Genomic DNA, 19,239 nt, shown 5'->3' on the forward strand with positions numbered 1-19,239 from the left:
GAGCTAGATGAGAATGGGGTTTTGTCTCTCTCCCTCCCTGCCTCCTTCCCTCCCTCCCTCTCCCATGCCCCCACAAAATGCTTTGCTATGAGTCCTTGTTTGTTGACAAACCAGGCTATGTAGCTGTGGCGAGACTTGCTGAACAGGCTGCTGAGATGCTTGGCTGAGGAATAGTAATAAGGATTGCACAGTGCACCCCCTAATTCTTTCAAATTTTCTGAAACTAGAACTTTGTCAACAGTTCCATTTATTTTTAAACAAAACAAAACACCCTTTCCGAAGGTGATGAAAGTCCTGGGTTGCATGCATGGATCCTGCTGCTGTACTCTGGGAAAACAACAGGACTTGCTTTTGCAGCCCAGGCAGGGCGACTTCTGTATTGGTGTCGTACAGGAAGTCGTGGACTCCAGGACAAAACCTGCAGAGCACAGGGGCTGCTGGCTCCACGTGTAAGGTGGCTGACACAGCTCAAGAGGAAGGTGGCTGGAGGGAAACAGGTTCTCAACACCCAAAGATAAGGCCAGTTTCTTCCCCTCTAATAGGTACATGGCCCTCTTTGAGTCAGCAAGGTTACATGGATGTAGGTGAATAGAAAGTGGCTCAGGAGCCATTAATCCTGAGGTACAAATTTCCCTTTGATGCATTACTGCTACAGACGTGGAATGTTTGGTCTCTTTTTTCTTTTTTGCACTTGTTTCCAGCTCCTGCGCCAGCCCAGCGCCTCTCCATCCTTGCATCCAGCACTCTTTTATTTTGGCTTCGCTTGTGTTGGTGCATTGGCTGCCTCATCTCTGATAGTCCTCAGGCTTCCCAGACTGTAACAAAACGTTTTCTACTGATACCGTAAACTGCATGACTGCTGCCCTGGGCCCAGCAAAGGTGCTGTGCCCGCCCGTGGGTGGGGCAGCAGGAGGTTTCTGTACTATAGTCTTGCACTCTAAATTTTAGACTTTTTAAGCAGGTGAAAAAAAATAGAACTTTATTTTTAAATGAGGCACTTGTTCTGGGAATTCCTTTCCTGGCCCCGGTCTGGTTGGGGTTGTTGGGCTGTGTGTTTGTGGGGTTCCGCGCTGCTGCCACCCCTCGCTTTTCTTCGCAGGCACCGGAGAGGGGCAGGGGCGGCGGAAACCGCCCGGGAGACGGTTGCCAGAGGTGTGCCCATGGTTTATTTGAAATAAATTGTGACTTTCTAACTTCGGCGGTGTCCTGGCTCTCCTTGGCAGCGGGATGGGGACGGGGTGGAGGGGGGGTGTGGCTGCTGTCGCTGTCCCCGCCCCGCGCTGCCGCAGCGCCCGCCGGGCCGTTGCCGCGGTGACGCGGGGCCGGCCGGGCCGGGGCGATGGCGGCGGCGGAGGCGCGGGCCGAGGGTCCCCCGCTGCCCGGCCCGCCGGGGGGCCGCCCGCGACCCGTCTGCTCCCGGCCCTACTTCCTCGTCCTCATGGTCTTCGCGCACCTCTACGTGCTCAACGTGCTGGGGCTGCTGCTCTTCGTGCACCTCAGCGCCGGCGAGCCCGGCGGGCCGCCCGCCGCCCCCGCGCCGCCGCCGCCGCCGCCGCCCGCCCGCGCCCTCCCGCGCCTCGAGGGCATCAAGGCAAGGCTGCGACCCGGGGGCCGGGGCCGGGGCCGCTCCTGGGGCCGCTGCTGACGGCTGCTCTCCCCGCAGGTGGGCCACACGCAGCGGGTGGAGCTGGTACCCGGCAGGGCCCACAATGTGCGCACCCTCAGCCTCAAGCCGCTGCTCTTCGGTGAGTACCGGCCCCGCCGGGGGCAGCGGCTGAGCCCGGCCCCGGGCGCGCCGGTGGCGGGGGGTTTGCGCTGCCCGCGCTGCCCTGGCGGCGGAGGGGGGGGTATCTGTGTGTCTGACACCCGCCGCTGCCTTACACCCACGCGGGGGGAAGCGACTTGTCGCGTGTTTGCATCACCTCCCTGTGCTGCTGCTCCTGGGGGCTGCGTTAAAGACGCTGTGGTTTCGTTTAAGGTATTTTGATACGGTATTCCCCTTATGGATACGGGATTACTTGTTGTGGATGGTCCGCTTTGAAGAATTTGGAAGATTAACCCTTCCAGGTTTTTCAGATTCCCTTTAAAATACCCGGAATAGTCAGCTGGCAAGGACCTCGAAGAAACTGTGCAGTATTAGGAAGGGGCAAGAGATACCCAAACTTTTGGTAATAAATTATGAAAAAGCAATTTAGTGTTGGTGCTTCAGCGCTGAGGAAATCAGTAACAGGGGAATTGATAGATTTCATGTCTTCCACCATTTTGCATCCTGTTCCAGATTTATTTTTGGCTACTCTGATACACAACCACACAACATCCATCTCTGAGATATTTTAAAACCTTCTTTACCTTTCTGTGATTTTTTTTTGCTATGACTGGTAAAGTCTCATTAATTGAACTCCGTGTTCGGGAAATCCACTGAGAATATTCAAATTAATTTTTGGGGCAACAGATCATTACAAAATTTCTGCTACTGCAAAGTCAGAGAAAACCTGTTGTCTCTGAAAAGACAGCATGAAGAATCTTTCAGATGCTTTCTCAGTAATATAAATAGAGGGTTCTTTTCTGATTCCAAAGAGATTATATACACTGAAAGCCTGACCATACGTTTCTTATTAAACTCCATTAATGCAGTAAGTATCTGGAAAAACTATACAAAGTTCTTTTGTCATTTCTATGTAGGTGGTACTCATGGTTTGCCAATTTCTTGGTGGATTTCTGTCTGACATTCAGGAAACAGGTACACCAGCCTGGAACTGATACCCCCCAGCATCACAAAACCAGTGTCAGTACCAGAACCTCGGTCTGGGGCAATCACTCTGGTTTTCACTCAGGAGAACTTCTGATTCCACCTTCCCTGCCCCACCAGTACCACTGCAGTGAAAGAGTTGGTCCTGGCCTGCAGGGAAGGTGCTGAAGGTGATAAAAGGCAGGTCGGTCCTGGCAGCAGCAATCCCACAATTTTTAGCTTCTTGTTCCAGCACCTCCATTGGTTCTGAGAGAAGCTTTGCTCCCTGAGGATGCCATCACACAGCAACAGACATTCACCATTTGAGATGCCACAAGAGCCTGTTCTCCTTTGTCCTCTGATAAGGACTCCCTTATTTAGAAGCTGCAAGTTGCAAGACAGCTCTTATCTCTTGGGTGAACCTGCCAGGAACCAACTCTGACTTTAAAAGACTTTCAGAGACTTCTCTATCTATGCAAACAGTACCAATCTAATTCAGCTGGTTTTTAAAAAACTAATTTATTTCATCTCTGTTGCTTAAATTAGTGGAAGTGTGTCTTTAACTTGGTTGTATTTGATAAATGCAGAAGTCCTTAGCAAAGACTGTTGCATTTCTGGGGATTTAAGACAAAGTGCTGTGGCATATGAGAGCCAATTTAAGGAAGCAGTGGCTGATCTGTGATCCTTGCTTTCAGCAGAGCAGACTGCAGTGGGACCACAGCAGCAGACATCCATTAATGATTTAATGTGAGCTCTGGGCTTTGGGACATGGGCTGGGCACCGTAGGGGAACTTGCGGTTTGTTTTTTAAATGTAAGTCACATCTGCATCAAACCGAAGCTTTCATTTCATGGAGCTATGAAAAAATGCCTGCCCTATTTTTTTTTCCCCCTCTGGCTACAAGGCATCATTTCTAAAGCTTGTAAGTCAGACCATCTGTGCACTTTTTAGTTGGGAAACACTAGTAATCAAATAACCCTATTAATGGAAAATAAATCAGACAAAACCTTTTTAACCTTCAGAGCTTTTATGTGTTCAGTTGTGTTTTCCAGACGCAGTCTGTTCAGAAGATACTGCCATTGCAGGGACCACCTGACAGCAGATTCTGTGGATTGGGCAGCAGTTTGTAAGACAAGGCAGTGGGGAGGAATAAGAATAGGAAATTTGGTTGGTTTTCTTCTGAGCCTCAGGAAAGAGAAGTAATCACTGCACAAATGTCAGGGCGCAGCTGAATTCCAGTGTGAGTGTGTGAGCGCTCATTCCAGCCCACATTGGTATGAGGAGGAGCCCAGGCCGTGGATTGTTGGTGAGTTTTACAAGCACGGGGAGGCAACGTGTCTCCATCAAACCGGGCAGTGGCCACAGCCGAGACTGCAGGCAGCACCAGCGGGGCAGAAAACGTTCCTCCAAAAGGCTGGGTTTTCCCCTTTTTTTTTTTTTTAATTTCAGCCCCAGGTTTAAGCCAATATATAAAACTTTCCATGGACAGTGCTTTGTTAGGCAGTAGAAATCTGACTCATTAGGGATTCTCGTTAGGGGATTTGCTGTTTTCTGGAGCACAGAGCTATGGCTGTGGGTACCCTGCAGGGAGCGACAGTCCTGCTTGGATGAGAGTGAGCTGTGGAGGACTTGGTGAGGCTGAGTTTTCCCACCTTTTCTGTCTTCACTGTGTGCAGCTGGAAGGCCAGGCAGCTGTGGAACGTTTCTCCTCTGCTCCTATATCAGAACTGCAAGTAGCACCTTCTGTGCTGTGGCTGGGGCTCACCTCCCAGTCCTGAGCAAAGCTGATCACACAAAAGCAGAGCTTTTAACAGCTGATGTCTCACACTGCTTTTTCTCAAGGCTCTTGTGATATCCCTGGTTACTGGAATCTTCTGATCCAAACTGAATTTCTGATGTTGGAAAATGGTTTTCCCTCCTATGCAGAAACCCTCAGCTATTTTTGCTCTGTGCCTTTCCTGCTTGAGAATGGCTGTTTCCTTTTACGTGTGCAGATGCTCATGAGTTCTCAGTGCAGGAAGCTAAAGGGACAGCCTGAGTGACTGCTCAAGAGCAGAGTTTAGCGTGCATTTTTTAAGGGTCTGGGCATTGCTGGGGTGGGTTCTTCACCCCCTTAATTTACCTCAGACTGTTCAAGAGTAAAGTATTTGCTCCATTACATAAGAAGTATCACTTAGCAGTCAGGGCAGCTTTCATGTAATCTCTGGACAAAAAGCAAGCAGGCACTGGAACAGCATCAATGTCTCAGGGTCAAATAATGAAGCTGAAATACCAGCTCTGATGATGAGAAGTAGAAGGAACTGTTACTACAGGTCTTTTTAGTTTGTGCTCACCTGCAGAGCTCAGTTTTGTTGTGATGTTGGATCCTACACAAAGCTGTCCATCACACGTCCTGGATCTGCAGAGCCTCGTTAGAGGAACATGTTAAACTTGCATCCTTAAGCTCTGTCTTGGTAAAACAGGGATCTGTAGTGAGGCCCTATCTGTGCACTAAGACCGCTTCGAATCACCTAGAAATACTGACTGTACATCTCCAAAGCACCACTTGCCAGGGAAAGGAGTTTTCTAGCCATAGGGAAGGGAGCAGTTTCTTATTGTTGGAATTGAGATTTTTCAGACCTTCCGTCCCACCTGTTCAGGGCAGCGGTGATGTTTCCACCTCCGCACCGCCTGGTGTAGGTTCCTGTTCCTCTTCTGCCAGGCATAGGCCTTGTTCACCACCACCTTGTCACTCTGTACCTCGCCACTTACAACAAAGACCCCGGCATGAGTGCCCCTCATGATGTTGTGGGCGCAGGTGGCATCAATGTCCAGCCACTGCTGGAGCCTGGAGGGGATTTCAGTCCTGAGGAGTGGGCCATGCTTCAGCACCTCCACCCTGGAAGGGTCCAGGTCAAAGTCCGAGATACTCGTGGTTGTGTTCTTCCTCAGGATACGGATTTTCACTGCTGCAGGGGTTGGAAAAAGAGCTCTTAGTTCTGATTGCTTTTCATAGCTCTCACCTGCCTAAACACAAAGAGCCAGCCCAGGGCTTCTCTGCTGTCTCTGTAATGTGGGGAGGCATCTGCCCAATTTCTTGTAATTGCAGTGAACTTGTATAAGTCTCATCTGAGGTTAGTCCCCAGTACTGAACACTGTTCTTAGAGTCATAGAATCATTTAGGTTGAAAAGACATCTACCATCAAGTCCAACATTAATCCAGCACTGCCCAGTCCACCACTAAACCATGTCCCCGAGTGCCCCATCCACATATCTTTTAAGTACCTCCAGGGGTGGTGACTCAACCAGTTCTCTGGGCAGGCTGTTCCAGGGCTTGACTACCCTTCCAGTGAAGATGTTTTCCCTAATACCCAATCTGAACCTCTCCAATGCAACTTGAGGCCTTTTCCTTTTGTCCTACTGCTTGTTACTTGGGAGACTTCCTTCTCACTCCATTTTCCTCATGAGAGTGGTAAAAATTTATCAGCACCACTGCATGGGCAGAAACCCTGTGGGAAGCACAGGCATAAGCAAGCAGTCCTGATCTCCTGCAAATTGAGTTTTCTCTGAACTGGGATTTCAGGAGGTGACGTGACTGACAGCAGCCCGGGATTTGTAACATTTTTTTTAATTATTAAAAATATTTTTTATATGCATGCTTGAATTCAGGGCCATATATTGAAAACTTCCTCCCAGCTGACTGAGCAGAGCCAGTGCTGCTGCCTGCTTGGGCTAGGTGAGGGAGAGTCACATTACTAGAACAACAGTATTGAAGTTTGAAGTAGCCAGCATGAATTTTGCTAAAGGTTTTTGTGGACATTGATGGAAAATGTTGATCTCAAAGGCAAAACCAGAGTAGCGCTTATTTTTAGCAGCCACAGACCAAAACCAAATCAGAAATAAAGCAGGTCTTCACCTTTGGTGCTGCCTGGAGCCAAGCACTCCTGCTGCCTCACAGGTAAGGTGGGACCTGAAAATACCTGGCATCTGCTATAAAAGCTGATGCTTTTACAAGCATCAGTATGTACTTTTACAAGTCAGTATGTTGTGGCAAAGCCATTTTCTGTCCATGCCACTGCTTGGCTGCTGAAGGGAACAGCAGCAATTGAGAGGAAGAGGAGGGTACTCACCAAAATCATTGGCACAGAGGCTTTCCAGGATCTGCCTGGCAGTGCTGGCCTCCTCAAGCTCGCAGTCCTTGCAGCTGGCTCGGGGCACTGCTGCAACAGAAATTTGGTTATAACATCCTTGTCAAGCTTCGCTGGAAATCACACAATGAAATTTTGAGATCTGCAAATGGTGGCTTGCTGCTTCCAAGTGACACTTCTTCCTGAGCTATCCAATCCCTGTAGAGACTGCCAGGGTGGGAAATGTTAAGCTCTCCTTCCTGTGACTGGAGCAGGTCCCACTTGTTGTGCTTTGTTTAGACTTCTGTGTGTTGCTACATTTTAAAGAAGCAGTGAAAATGCTTAATGAGGATCTCCTCGCTAGGATGAAACAGCAAAGCCAGTGCTGTAGCCAGACTCCATGCAGTGATGCTGAAATGATGTTGTTGAAATGTCTGTTCTCCCCTTAACTGCTCTTGAATCTACCCCAGTGTTCATCAGTATCTGGGTGTTTAATTTAGTCTTTCAGACAGATTTTTTTCTGGTGTAACTCATGTCTGCAGAGGCTCATGTTCCTATGTGATGTTTCCCAGTGTTTAAAGAGAAGGCTTGCAAAACATTTCTTTTTGCATGTTTTTAAACCCTGGACACAACTGAAAGATCAGGGCTGCAGCTCCATTGCTCTGCTGGAAGCACATCTCGCTGCCGGGAGCCTGCACTCCATGAGCTCTCCTGCTGTGCCTGGGCTGGAGGCTATACAGCCATTCCTTCCCCCTGCCCCAAACCCTGTGGGGTATGATGGCACCCAGGGAGCTAATGAATACAGCAGAGAGAGGAACAAGCCACAGTCAATGTTATGCTAATTTTCTAGACACAGTTCCCAGAGAGAACAAAACTACAACTTTTTTTTTTTTTTAAATACAGCTTAAAACCAGAAATATTCAGAATAGAAACAAGTCATAGGATCATCCTTTTGAGCTTTGAGTGTTACATAGGGGAAAGTATGTGAGTTAAAAACCTCTTACTTCTCCTGCTGGAGGCATTTTCATCCATGGAGACTGCTGCAATGCACAGCTCATGATCTGCAGGGAACTTGTTGCAGTTCAGGATTTCGGGCCAGGGGTAGCCGTAACAAGCCATGACGGGCGCGCAGCTTCTCTTGACGGCTTCGCAGAGGCTGCGGCAGGGGTAGATGAGCCTGGGGAGGGGATGGGGGTTCAGCACCTCCAAATGCCTGGCAGCAGGCTGAGGGTTGAGCAGTGCTAGCAGGCAATTTGGGGAGCTTTGATTTTTTTTGAACATTTGCACCCAGGCAGCAAACAATGAATTTCTGAGGACAGGAGGGATGAGGTTGTTCCATACAGGCTGCTGTCAGAAGCCCTTTGCCCCACCCCAGCCCCCAGGGATCTTCAGTTGTGTGAAGGCTGCTTACCTTTACAGGTGCCTGATCAGATACCCAATTTCCTTAGCAGCTCTGTACTTTGAGGGCTGCATCTCAGAACTGGGGATTTCCCTCTGCTGCTGGAACTGTTGGGCTGAGAGACATGTTTGGGGCAGGAGCTGGGGTGGGGGGCTTCATGGGAGGTAGGAGGTGAAGATGGTGGGTGCCAGCAGCTACTTTGGTATGCAAGGGGGTGGCCAGGCAGCAGTGCCTGGGGTGGGAGAGCAGGAAAATCTAAACGTTTCTGCTTCTACCAGATGAAATGCTCATGTTTCGCTTTCACCCTGCTGAGTAGTCCAGTTGCCCCTTGCCAAGAGGGGCAGCACAGCTTCTTGGGGACTGCACTGATAACAGCACGTGCGTTTTCTGTCCAGAGGCACATGCAGTTGTGCTCTTGGGGAGAGTTAACTGTTACAGCTGAAATAACTTGTAAAAACATCTTACCTGTCCAAGCAGATTGGTGCAAAGAGGGAGCAGAGGAAAATCCTTGCATCTGGGTGGCACTCCCTGGCCAGCAAGGGCAGCCAGCTGGAAGACTGCTGGATGACTTCTGTCACGGTCTCATGCTCCAGCAGGTTGGGGATCCTCATCTCGGAGTAGCCGATATCGTAGCACAAGGCCATGCGGTGTGGGATGGGCAGGCAGCTGGAGGATCTCCTCAGGTAGCTCGCCCAGGCTCCTGGAGAGCCCCAGAGCAGCAGCCACACCATGAGACCCAGCAGCCATGGGCCACCCACCCTCGAGGGGTGCCTGTGGTGGGCTGTGACCATGCTCAGAGCGGGAGGACAGGCAGTGCACCCCGGACTGAGCTGCTCCCGACTGTGAGATGCCTTTTATAGCCTAGGAGCCATCTCTCTGTCAATCCATCCTCATTAAGTGCAGCCCTTTCAGAGCCCTCGTGGGGAAGACAATGCTCCAGTTTTTGTTTGCCAGCGGCCCTGATTGTTTGTATTTTAGCAGGGGTTTGGCTTAGATCAGCAGGTGTGGAAATGAGGGCAGTTGAGGAGGGATGAATGACTTGGCCCATGTGTCTTGGGGCTCTTTCAGCCAAAATTGAATCTCTGTTTGACACCAGTGCTCCAACCCATCCCCTTTCTCTTGCTCCAGGATTAGTCATTATTTCATAAACCCCAATGTTTTCCTCTCTTTTGTTTTTTGTGAAAGCAATCAAGTGTTGCTCAAAGTCAATTAGGAGGCATTTGTTTAGCTGGATCTATTGTTGAACGGGCAGGGAGATAGGATGGTCTCACAGCCAGAAGTTAACTGTTTAGGAGAGCTGAGGGCAGAGAGGAACTAATTTGCAGCTGTGGAGCCAGGCTGTTTGCCGATGGGATTGGCAGCACTCAGCTGGAAACCCTCTCACCTTGCAACCTGCATGACAGCGCGCTTTCTGGTTAACAGAATTCCTGCTTCCTTCTGAAATCCTGTTACTACCACTGAAGAACAGAATTGTCCTTCCTCCAGCACATAATTAAGATTCCATAATCCATCATTATTGTAGCCCAGTCTAGGGAGCTGGAAATACTGGGGGTGCTAGTTGCCAGCACACACAGTTCATTTGGACCTGGTGCTGTGCCACGAGGTTCAAACTGGTCAGTGGAAGCTCCAGCTCTGAAACATCCTCTGGCACAAGGATCCTGTGCTGCCTGTGGCGGAAATTGCTTCCTGGGAGGGTGTTACAGATACAGCTGGCTGCATTGTGTTCCTGGGGCTTCCCAGGAACAGCTCATTCTCTACAGTGCTAGTTCTAGTCTGTACTTAGCAAGAAGCCAACTGCTTATTGACAGCCTGAGCCGATACAGTTGATTTCAGGTCATGGAAGTAATTAATTTTTTTCCCCCATTTGAGGATTGCTGCCATAGTTGATCTATAATATGTCTTTGGCACATACCTGCAGGAGCTCCAGGAAGCTGCAGTTTTGGGGAGCAGGACCGTGGATCTAGGAGCACTTAAGCTGTCCTGCATTGGTGGCTTTTCTTTCCCTTTTCAAAAATCTCAGTAGCTGATAACAAGATCACCACAGTAGTGACAGATACCAGCCAGGAGGATCCTCTCAACCTTCGGGGCCACAGCCTAACTCTGGAATGGGACCTTGCCAGCACTTTCCAAGTGCACGTCCAGTATGCAGCTAGAAATCTCCTCATGGTCATCAGAGGATTTCTCTGCATTTAAATTTGCTTGGGATCCTGGAATTGCCTGATTGCTGCTGGGTTTATGCTGCAAAGGAAAGCTGGTAATACCTGGATATAGAGTGTGGCATCCTCCATGTGCAGTATGTTCCCCTTTAATATTGCATTTGAAGACCATTTTTAGTGGAGGATCAAGAGAATGAGGGGGGAAAAGTTAGAATTTTTCTCCTTTCTGTTTGAGTTTTATAGCAGAGCACTGGGCCATGCTCCCCTGAATTATATGTGTGAAAGGTATTTGGTTTTGTGCAAAGAACAAGGAAGCCTGAAACCTGGGCCGTCACCACTGCCCACTGTAAGGATTTTTGGCCTCCCTTCCTGTAAAGCAGCAATTCCCAGACTGTGTTTAACATGGCACCTTTGAAATGGTAATATGCAGTGATATGCACGTTTGTTCACTCCTTTGTCCATTGTGGTATGTGTGAGAGAGTTTAAGGGCTTGACCTCTGCATCCAAACATTTAGGAACTGCTGCTGTAAAAATACCTGCCTCCAGCAGCTCAGGTGTGTGGTGTGAGAGCTCTTCTGGTAGAAGGGTGGATGTCTTTGAATGTCCCAAACTTAGGTAGTTCCTAAATTACACCCCACCTCTTTTTTTTTTTTCTGAGTCTCCTGTCAGTGGGATCCCAGTTGTAACAGTTCCTCAGTCTCTGTTGGTGCTCACACTTTTGCTTTAGAAATTCCCGACTTCCTGACAGAGGAGGAGTGCAAGCTCATTGTCCATCTTGCAAAGCTGAAGGGGCTGCAGAAGAGCCAGATCTTACCAACAGATGACTATGAGGAAGCCATGGAAATGATTGAAATCAGCCAGATGGACATTTTCAATCTCCTGGACCATAATCAGGATGGGCAGCTGCAGCTCAAAGAGGTAGAGTGTTGGACAGACCAGGGGTGGTTTGCTGGGCACCCTCTGGCAGGTCCCCTCCTCAGATGGTCTCTTGGTTACTCATGTGCTTGGGTAGGGCAAACCCCAGTGTATACCAATCAGTATTTGCTGGATTTTATGTCTCAAGGCTTTTGCTGGCCTTCAACATGGAAGTTTCTGGGGCAATGTGCAGTAGTTATCATGCTATTGGGAGGTGGCAGCGGTCCTTAGCAGGACACATGTGTTTTGAATATGCTGGATAAAATGTTCCTTGTGTTGTGGGTTGCCTCTTGCTGGGTGTCCCAGGAAGTGAGTTTGTCGCCTGGGCCCTGCTTTGTGCAGCCTGTGGGAAACTCCCTGTGTGAATTCACAAGCCCCAGCAAAGCCACCCCTATTGAGGGGCCCAGGGGGGATAATGAGCACATTGTCCACAGCTCTTCCGCACCCTTGCCCTTTATAGGAGGGTGCATCAGGGCAGGTCCTGGCAGTCCAAGGATGTCCGTCCCTAGGCTCCCATTTCAGGTGGAGCTGGGGTCTGACTCATCCTATGGGCCACAGGTGTTGCAGGGTATGGGAAACTGCACCAGTCACAACCCAGGGCAAGGCTCCTTTCTCTGAAGCCTGCTGGGAGCTCTTCAGGATCCTGCATCTCTCTGCACGCATGAAAAGGAAGCATTTTGTTCCAAGCTCTTATCTTGGACAAGGAAAAGCTTTCACTTTTATCATCAATAGCTTTACTTTCCCTTCAAGAGAAAGAGCTGTGCCCCCTCCACCTCAGGGCTGGTTAACCAAGTCCCAGCAGTCATTTGCCATGACCTAAACTGGAAATAACAGCACTCACCAGCCACACTCCGTGTGTGGCTGCCAGACGATTCTCACCACAGTTGTGTTTCTGCGGAAATGTGCCGATGCCTGGCTGGCTCTGCAGAGGAGAGCCTGCCAGGCCTCACACAGGGAATCTGCAGGGGTTTGGGAGTACAAGAAACCAGTGCCCTGTGTTGATCCATTTATGAATTTCAGGTGTTGACCCACACTCGGCTTGGGAACGGCAGGTGGATGACCCCTGAAAACATCCGTGAGATGTACACAGCAGTCAAGGCTGATCCTGATGGGAATGGTAAGACCAGGTTTTGGGGAATCCCTTTTGGCCTCAGCACATTGGATGCCTCATGCAGCCATGTGAGGCAGAGCAAGAGCCGTGTCCCTACTCTGGCCTGTTTCTCTAGCTGAGTTCTGCAGAGGAAAGTAACACTGCTTTAGAGACCTTCTCAGGAAAGTAAACTCAGTGTAAACCTGATATCACAGCACTCCTGCCCCTGCATCACCAATCTAACAGCAGACTGGTCCCACCACCTGGGCTTGGGTCTTCCAGGAGCAGCACCAGAACGCAACTCTGCACTCCCTCTCCCCTGTCACACCTGCCTTGATTTGTGCCCCATAGTAGCAAGACCTTCGGGATGCACTTTCACTCCCCTGGTCTGACAGATTGCTCTGGCTCTGACTACAGAGCTCTTGTTACCTGGGATGCAGGTGTTGAGACACACCTTCCACACCCCCCTTGTTTTCAGGGAGGCTTCTGCAGCAGGCTGGAAGTCCCATGTCACTGGCAGGGGAGGGTGGAATTAAGTGGCGGTGAGGATGGTCTTGTCAGCATTTTTCACTGACTGCCCTCTCTGCCACTGCAAAGTCCCTCCATGAGGCCACTTCTGCCCCTTCTGCTCTGGTCTCCCTCGGGCTCCCACACTGTCCGGATGAGCACTCTAACCTCTGCTGCTCTAATTAGAGTGGCCTCAATTAGGCAGCACTCCATTTCCTAATCAAATTAAGTGAATGCACAGGCTCTGCACGCTCTCTTCCAGTGACCTGGCATTGAGAGCTGCCCAGGAGGAGCTGCTTTGGAGTTGAAACAGTACCAGTGTGAACGCATAAATATCCGGAGGGCACCCTGTGCCCTCTCCTCCAGGCTGGTGGCATTCTTGGCAGGGGTATGACTGAGTCCTCAGTGGCTTTTCCACCATTCTGGACATTAACAAATGAAAGGTCCTGTTAAAGGCCTCTTGGCAGGACCTTGCTTCCAGAGTGCTGCTTCCCTCTGTTGTTAGATTGGTACGTGACACTGAGGGACCAGGTCACAACCTGGATGTGGCCCTGCGTCATCAGACCATGGGGAGTGAGGGGAAATGGGGACAGAGAGACACTAGGAATAATAACAGTGGATCATTTGGTCATGACCACTGACACCTGAGGAACTGTCCCAGGCTGACCCTGGTGGCTGGTCCTTCCTGCTGCCGGGGGGTGCTGTGCCCAGGGAGCAGAGCTGGCACCCAACAGCACTGGGTTTGCTGCCTGAATGAGCTCCACTCCCAGCCCATGGTGTGTGCTGGCTGCTGGGCAGCACAGGGCACAGCACTGCACGCTGGTGTCAGGACCTGGTCCCCAGTGCGAGGCTTCCCTTCTCCAGAAAGAGGAAACAATAAATGTGAGGACTCTTCTGAAGCCAAATAAGGCAGAAGTCCACCCCTTGCTGAGTCCAGCTGAGTGCAAACAAGAGAAACCGCTTTTTAGCTCTCACTTTTCTTTTACTTCTACCTAGGCAAGATCCTACCCTGATGTATTCCTCGCTCGTGTTTTGCAATTACACAAATGCGGGAGAATGTACTGCTTGTTTTGAGTTTGGCTTTTTTTAACTAGCCCACAAGATCGTTTGGAAAATGTGGTCTGAGGTGTCCCACTCTGTCCTTAAACGCGTTTATTTAAATATCTAAGTAATGAGCCCCAAGACACTGGGTGGCACAGACTTTTTTGTGTATGTTAGAACTGTAGCGGGCTTTTTCTCTCTTTTGATGGATTGGTTTGTGTGGTTTAGGAGCTTTTTAAAGTTCAGAATGGTGCTTTGCCTGTCCCAGTTCTGACCCTGCACAGTTCACGTTGGCAGATTGCTGTATGTTTTCTGCTGCAGGCGAGAGCCTTGTTGGGGCCCGTGATCCTGAGTGCCCACACAGGAGCCTGTGGTGGGCACAGGACCCTGACTGGGGTCTGTTTGAGGAGGGCAGTTTCTGCAGCACCCTCAGCTGGTTTTTCTCCCAGTACAGAATGCCAGAAACTATTACCTGCACCAGAGTCAGGCAGCTTTTCCTCTGTTCCTGTAGGTGTGCTGAGTTTGGAGGAGTTCAAACAGTTGAATATCCGTGATTTCCATAAGTACATGGGAAGCCAGAAGGTGAAGATGAGTGACCTGGTGCGCAACAGCCAGCACACCTGGCTGTACCAGGGCGAGGGGGCACACCAGGTCATGAGAGCCATACGGCAAAGGTAAGGGCCAAGCAGCCAAGGGGTGGCTGGGTTTGGGGAGGCACGAGGATCACCTGTGCTGGGAGAGGCAGGGGCAGACTTGCTAACATCTACATTTCCTAATTGTGTGAAAGTCTTTGGAGTGTAAAGAGCAGTTAACACAGACACAAAATGGGAAGAGAAGGTTTTCATTAGAACAAGAATTTGTATTGTCCTGTGGAAAGGGAAAAAGAAAAATCAAACCTCTCAGCATCTCCATTCACTTTTGGGAACAGCCCTATAAAACCAGGAAGATTTGGCAGTATATGAAATACTTCATTCTAATTAGTAAATGAGCTTACTGGGAGAAGCTGCCCATTTCCAATGCTGTCTGGGCGCCAGTAGTTGCTGTCATTTGCTTTAGTTACTCATGCATTTCACTGAAATCTGTCTTAGCTACTCAGAACTGACTTTTTAACAAGCACGACTTCACCTAAAATAAGCCAAGTTAGTTCAATCCTCCAAGCACACATATTGTAGGGCAGCTCACGGCAGATGGGAGAACCTCTTACCCTTCCCTTCATCTCAGATGAAACCCAGCACTCAGACCAAATCGTGTAGCATTGGTGAGTTTCAAATAGTTGGCTGGAGACTCTCTTGTTCTTGTGGTGCTGGTCCTCACCCAGAACATGGGTGGGTAAAATCTGTCCTGAAGCTTGAAAATGGCTGTTGGCCACTCCTTTTCTTCAGCGCATTCCAGCGGGAGAATGGGGTCGCATATTGCCTTGATTAGAGCAGACTGTGGCTGCCACCTTCTCCGTGCCAGCCAGCACACACACCATGTATCAGCATTCCACTTGGACGCTCCTCAGTTGGCTGTTAGAAGGATGCGAAGACACAGTGCTGAAGGAGGCTGTTAGTCCTCCTTGGGACCATGCAGTGCCTGGAGGGGCTTTGCCATCCTGCCCAGGTGCCATGTTCTCCTTGCACCTGCCCCAAGGGCTTCACTGGTCCAGATTCTCAGAGCTCTGAGTGTTCTTTGGCAGGTCTCAAGACGTACCTGCTTACCTTGGGGATGATCTCAGATGTAGCAGTGGAAAAATCCCAGAGCAGGAGGGCTCCGGTCTCCTTGGTCACTTCCAGTGCCCCTCTGCCCTGGGGGAGGCTGCTGCAAAGGCAACAGGGAAAGGTGAGTTAGGTGACAAGACTATTCCTAGAGCTAGTCTCTCGTTCACTCTCAGCAGGGGCCCTGTGCTTTGCTAACTGTCCCTGAGGTCTGTAGGTGGTGTGCAGGAGTCCAGAGAAGTGATGACACATGAAGGCTCCAGGGACACGCACAGAAAGAAAGGATCTTGCTGAGCAAGCAAAGACTTCCTGAGAGCAGTCCTGCTGGAGATGCATCCTTCGGTTTTGGTTTTTTGGGTTTTTTTATTAACCTTGACAAGGGCTTTCTGACTGATACTGATGGACCAACAGATCTATAAGGATTATCTATAAGGTTATCTCTTGGCATGCAGCCATCTGTCTCTCTGGTCTGTTGGGGAAGGGGGTTCTCTTTCTCTTGGTGTATTCACTGCTTGGGAGTAGCATCTGACCAGGCTGAGGGTGCTTCCCGCTCACCCGTCCTGCTCTTCCCCAGGGTGATGCGCCTGACTCGCTTGCCCCCCGAGATCGTGGAGCACAGCGAGCCCCTCCAGGTTGTGCGGTACGACCAGGGAGGGCACTACCATGCCCACATGGACAGTGGCCCCGTGTTCCCCGAGACTGCCTGCAGCCACACAAAGCTCGTCGCCAACGAGAGCGCTCCTTTTGAGACCTCCTGCCGGTAAGCTCTGCCCTGACACAGTCTGGAACACATTAGAGAAGGGCTGTGGAGAGACATCTCACTTCGCCCCGCATGGGACTTGGTGCTTGGGTTATGGGGCTCACAAACCAGCTCAGGAGATCACTGGCATAAAGGGGTTTGAAGGAGAAGGCAGGCAAACCCTGTGGGTCCTCACGAGGAGGGCAGAGTGATGTGCAGAGCTGCTGGGCCATCCCCACCAGAGCCTACAAACGCACTCTCACTGTTCTGGGTGGGGATTTTCTTTGTTGTCCTTGTGTTATTCTTCGAGAAAAGCTGATGGTGTAAATCATGTGCCTTGTTATGTCTTGGAGGAACTGCTGTATGTATGGTGGAGGGGCAGGGTGTGGAGAGCCCCTGTGCCTCTCCTCCAGGTGTTCCAGGTGTGCCACCTGACAGCCCCTCTGTCTTGCAGGTATGTGACTGTGCTGTTCTACCTGAACAATGTGACTGGGGGAGGCGAGACAGTCTTTCCTATTGCTGATAACAGGACGTACGAAGAGATGGTAAATGAACCTCACCTTCACGTTACCCCTGGGGATTCTAGTCCCTCTTTGAATGTCTTCATTCACTGTGACTGCAGAAGGGGGGCTGGTGTGTGAGGCTGCTGAGCGTTAGGGAAGCTGTGCTCCGCTTATGGTCTTCTCCCTCTGAGGCCAAGGGAAGAAGCACAGGGCTTTGACAGCTGCAGCTCTCCCTGCTCAGAGGTGTGAGGGGCAGTCTCTTGGCCTTGCTGCCACAACATGAGTTTTGCTTGCTTCTCTCTGAGCACGTTTCCTCAGACTAAGTCTTGGCAGGTATGTTGTGCTCCTGCCAGGCGATGTGTTAAGGAATGGGCAGCTGCTCAGAAACAGGTTATGGACCTCCAGGGGACTGAAACTGGCTACTCTGGGTGGGTTGTGAAAGCCCCTGTGTCACCCTTGAGCTGTCCCTGTGGGGCAAGGAGCAGGGTAATGGCTGGTAGCAGGAATAGCCCAGTGCATGTGCCTCATTCCAGCCCCATTGGCAACACCTTCCCTGTGGTTCCTCCCCAGTCTTTGATCCAGAACGATGTTGACCTGCGAGATACTCGGAAAAACTGCGACAAGGGCAATTTGCGAGTGAAACCTCAGCAAGGCACTGCTGTCTTCTGGTACAACTACCTGTCCGACGGAGAAGGTATGGGCTTGTTTCAAGACTTGGCTCTTGGGAGGGGTAGACTGCAGGAGGTGACAGCCATTATCTTCTTGCTGTAGCTGGGAGCTCAGAAAACAGCTAAAGGGGATAGCTGCCTGCTAGTGGGAACTGTAGAATCTTCTTGTCACCAGCTGGGTAGGAGCTTCCTGACACTGAAAGGCCTTTGTTTACAGGCAGTAGGTCAGTGTCTCCTGATGTCTTTGGGGGACGGGACTAGCTAGCAAACAAAGACCTTGGCTGCACTCGCCACCGCCAGCTGCCTCCCATCCTGCTGTGCGAGCTGAAACTCCTGCTGGAACTTGGTCTGCAATTCAGAATGTGTCACTGATGTGGTGTTGCCCAAAGGGGTGGGGAGGGGAGGTAGACAAAGGCACGGCCATCAGCTCTGCAGCACAGGCAGGCAGGGGCCACCCCACACAAGGCTTGGGGCCGATGCCTGCTTTGTAGCTCAGCCACAACCCCGTGGTATCTGTCCTTGGGGCTGTTTTTGTCATGAAGCACAGTGTGGTTTGCCCTGACAGGCTGGGCTTTGACATGAATATTCCAGGCTGCTGGTGAGCATGGCTCCATAGGGTTTTGATGGCAGATTTTGAGCTGTGGTGGGAGGAAGGAGTATAAACTCCCAGGGCCCCTGGGAGCAGCCCATATTTCCATCTCTAGAAAATCCACAGCGAGGAGGTCACAAGACCAGTGTTTGGGCTGTTGGGTGAGAATATCAAGACCATCAACGCTGCAAGAAGAGCCCTGTTGTGTTTTTATGAGCAATTTGTTCCTAAATGGAAAGTAGCTGTTGGTGCAAGTCTGCCACAGAAAAACCATGGGACCTCTGTAAAGAGAGGGTAATTTAGAACTGCTGAAATGCAGTCTCCAAAATGGCTATCAGCCTCTGACTTCACAGGCTTTCTACCGGCAGCACTCATCTCTTCCATGCCAGCTTCCCTTTTTGGGAAGAGTTGAGAAAAACAGCTGCTGTGATGCAGAATGCAAGAGCCCCCTTGTGCTGAGTGGAGATGTGGAGGCAATGAGCATTTTGTACCCAGGAGTGTGCCCTGGTGAACTCCTCATAGGCACTAGGGTGGGGTGGCACTAAGATGGAGGGGTGCCAGGAGGAGTTACTATTGTAAGATGTATCAGCTCAAATCCAAGCAGGCACTGTGGACAGGAGAGCCAACATCAGTGTTTGCTGGCCGGGTGTCCCCGCACGGTCCCGGCTCTGCCTGCCCTCCTCACAACCTCCTACCAGGGCTCTGCTCTTTTACAGGCTGGGTGGGGGAGCTGGACGACTTCGCCCTGCACGGAGGCTGCCTGGTCACCCAAGGCACGAAGTGGATCGCCAACAACTGGATCAATGTCGACCCTAACCGCCGGCGGCAGCAGCAGTTCCAGCAGGAGATGGAGCGCTATGCGGGGGCGGGGGCCGATGCGGGGGCCGGGGCCGGAGCCCCGGGCGAGTGGACAGTGGACAAGGCCTACAGCGGGGTGCACTTGGAGCTGTAGGTGCGGGGGGGCCTGGCCGCGCGCACGTGGCCTTTTCCCGCGCTGTGCGGGGGGGCGGGGCCGCGGACCACGTGCGCGGCGGGGCCGCGTCGCGCGCCAATAAAGCGTGCAGAGACGGGCGCCGCCTCCGCGTTCTCTGGGGGCGGGGCC

General features: G+C 51.0%; 1 protein-coding gene across 1 annotated transcript; it reads left to right on the forward strand.

Moving 5' to 3' along the window:
* The first annotated feature begins 1,339 nt into the window (after positions 1-1,339).
* P4HTM (prolyl 4-hydroxylase, transmembrane) lies at positions 1,340-19,208 on the forward strand. The gene is made up of 9 exons (XM_032699293.1): positions 1,340-1,591; positions 1,664-1,745; positions 11,116-11,306; positions 12,324-12,420; positions 14,453-14,615; positions 16,213-16,398; positions 16,832-16,922; positions 17,451-17,574; positions 18,854-19,208. The coding sequence occupies exons 1-9, from the start codon at positions 1,340-1,342 to the stop codon at positions 19,087-19,089; spliced, it is 1,422 nt and encodes a 473-aa protein (XP_032555184.1). The 3' UTR covers positions 19,090-19,208.
* Positions 19,209-19,239: the final 31 nt, after the last annotated feature.

The sequence above is a fragment of the Chiroxiphia lanceolata genome, chromosome 11, assembly GCF_009829145.1.
Source record: "Chiroxiphia lanceolata isolate bChiLan1 chromosome 11, bChiLan1.pri, whole genome shotgun sequence".
Classification (NCBI taxonomy): Eukaryota; Metazoa; Chordata; class Aves; order Passeriformes; family Pipridae; genus Chiroxiphia; species Chiroxiphia lanceolata.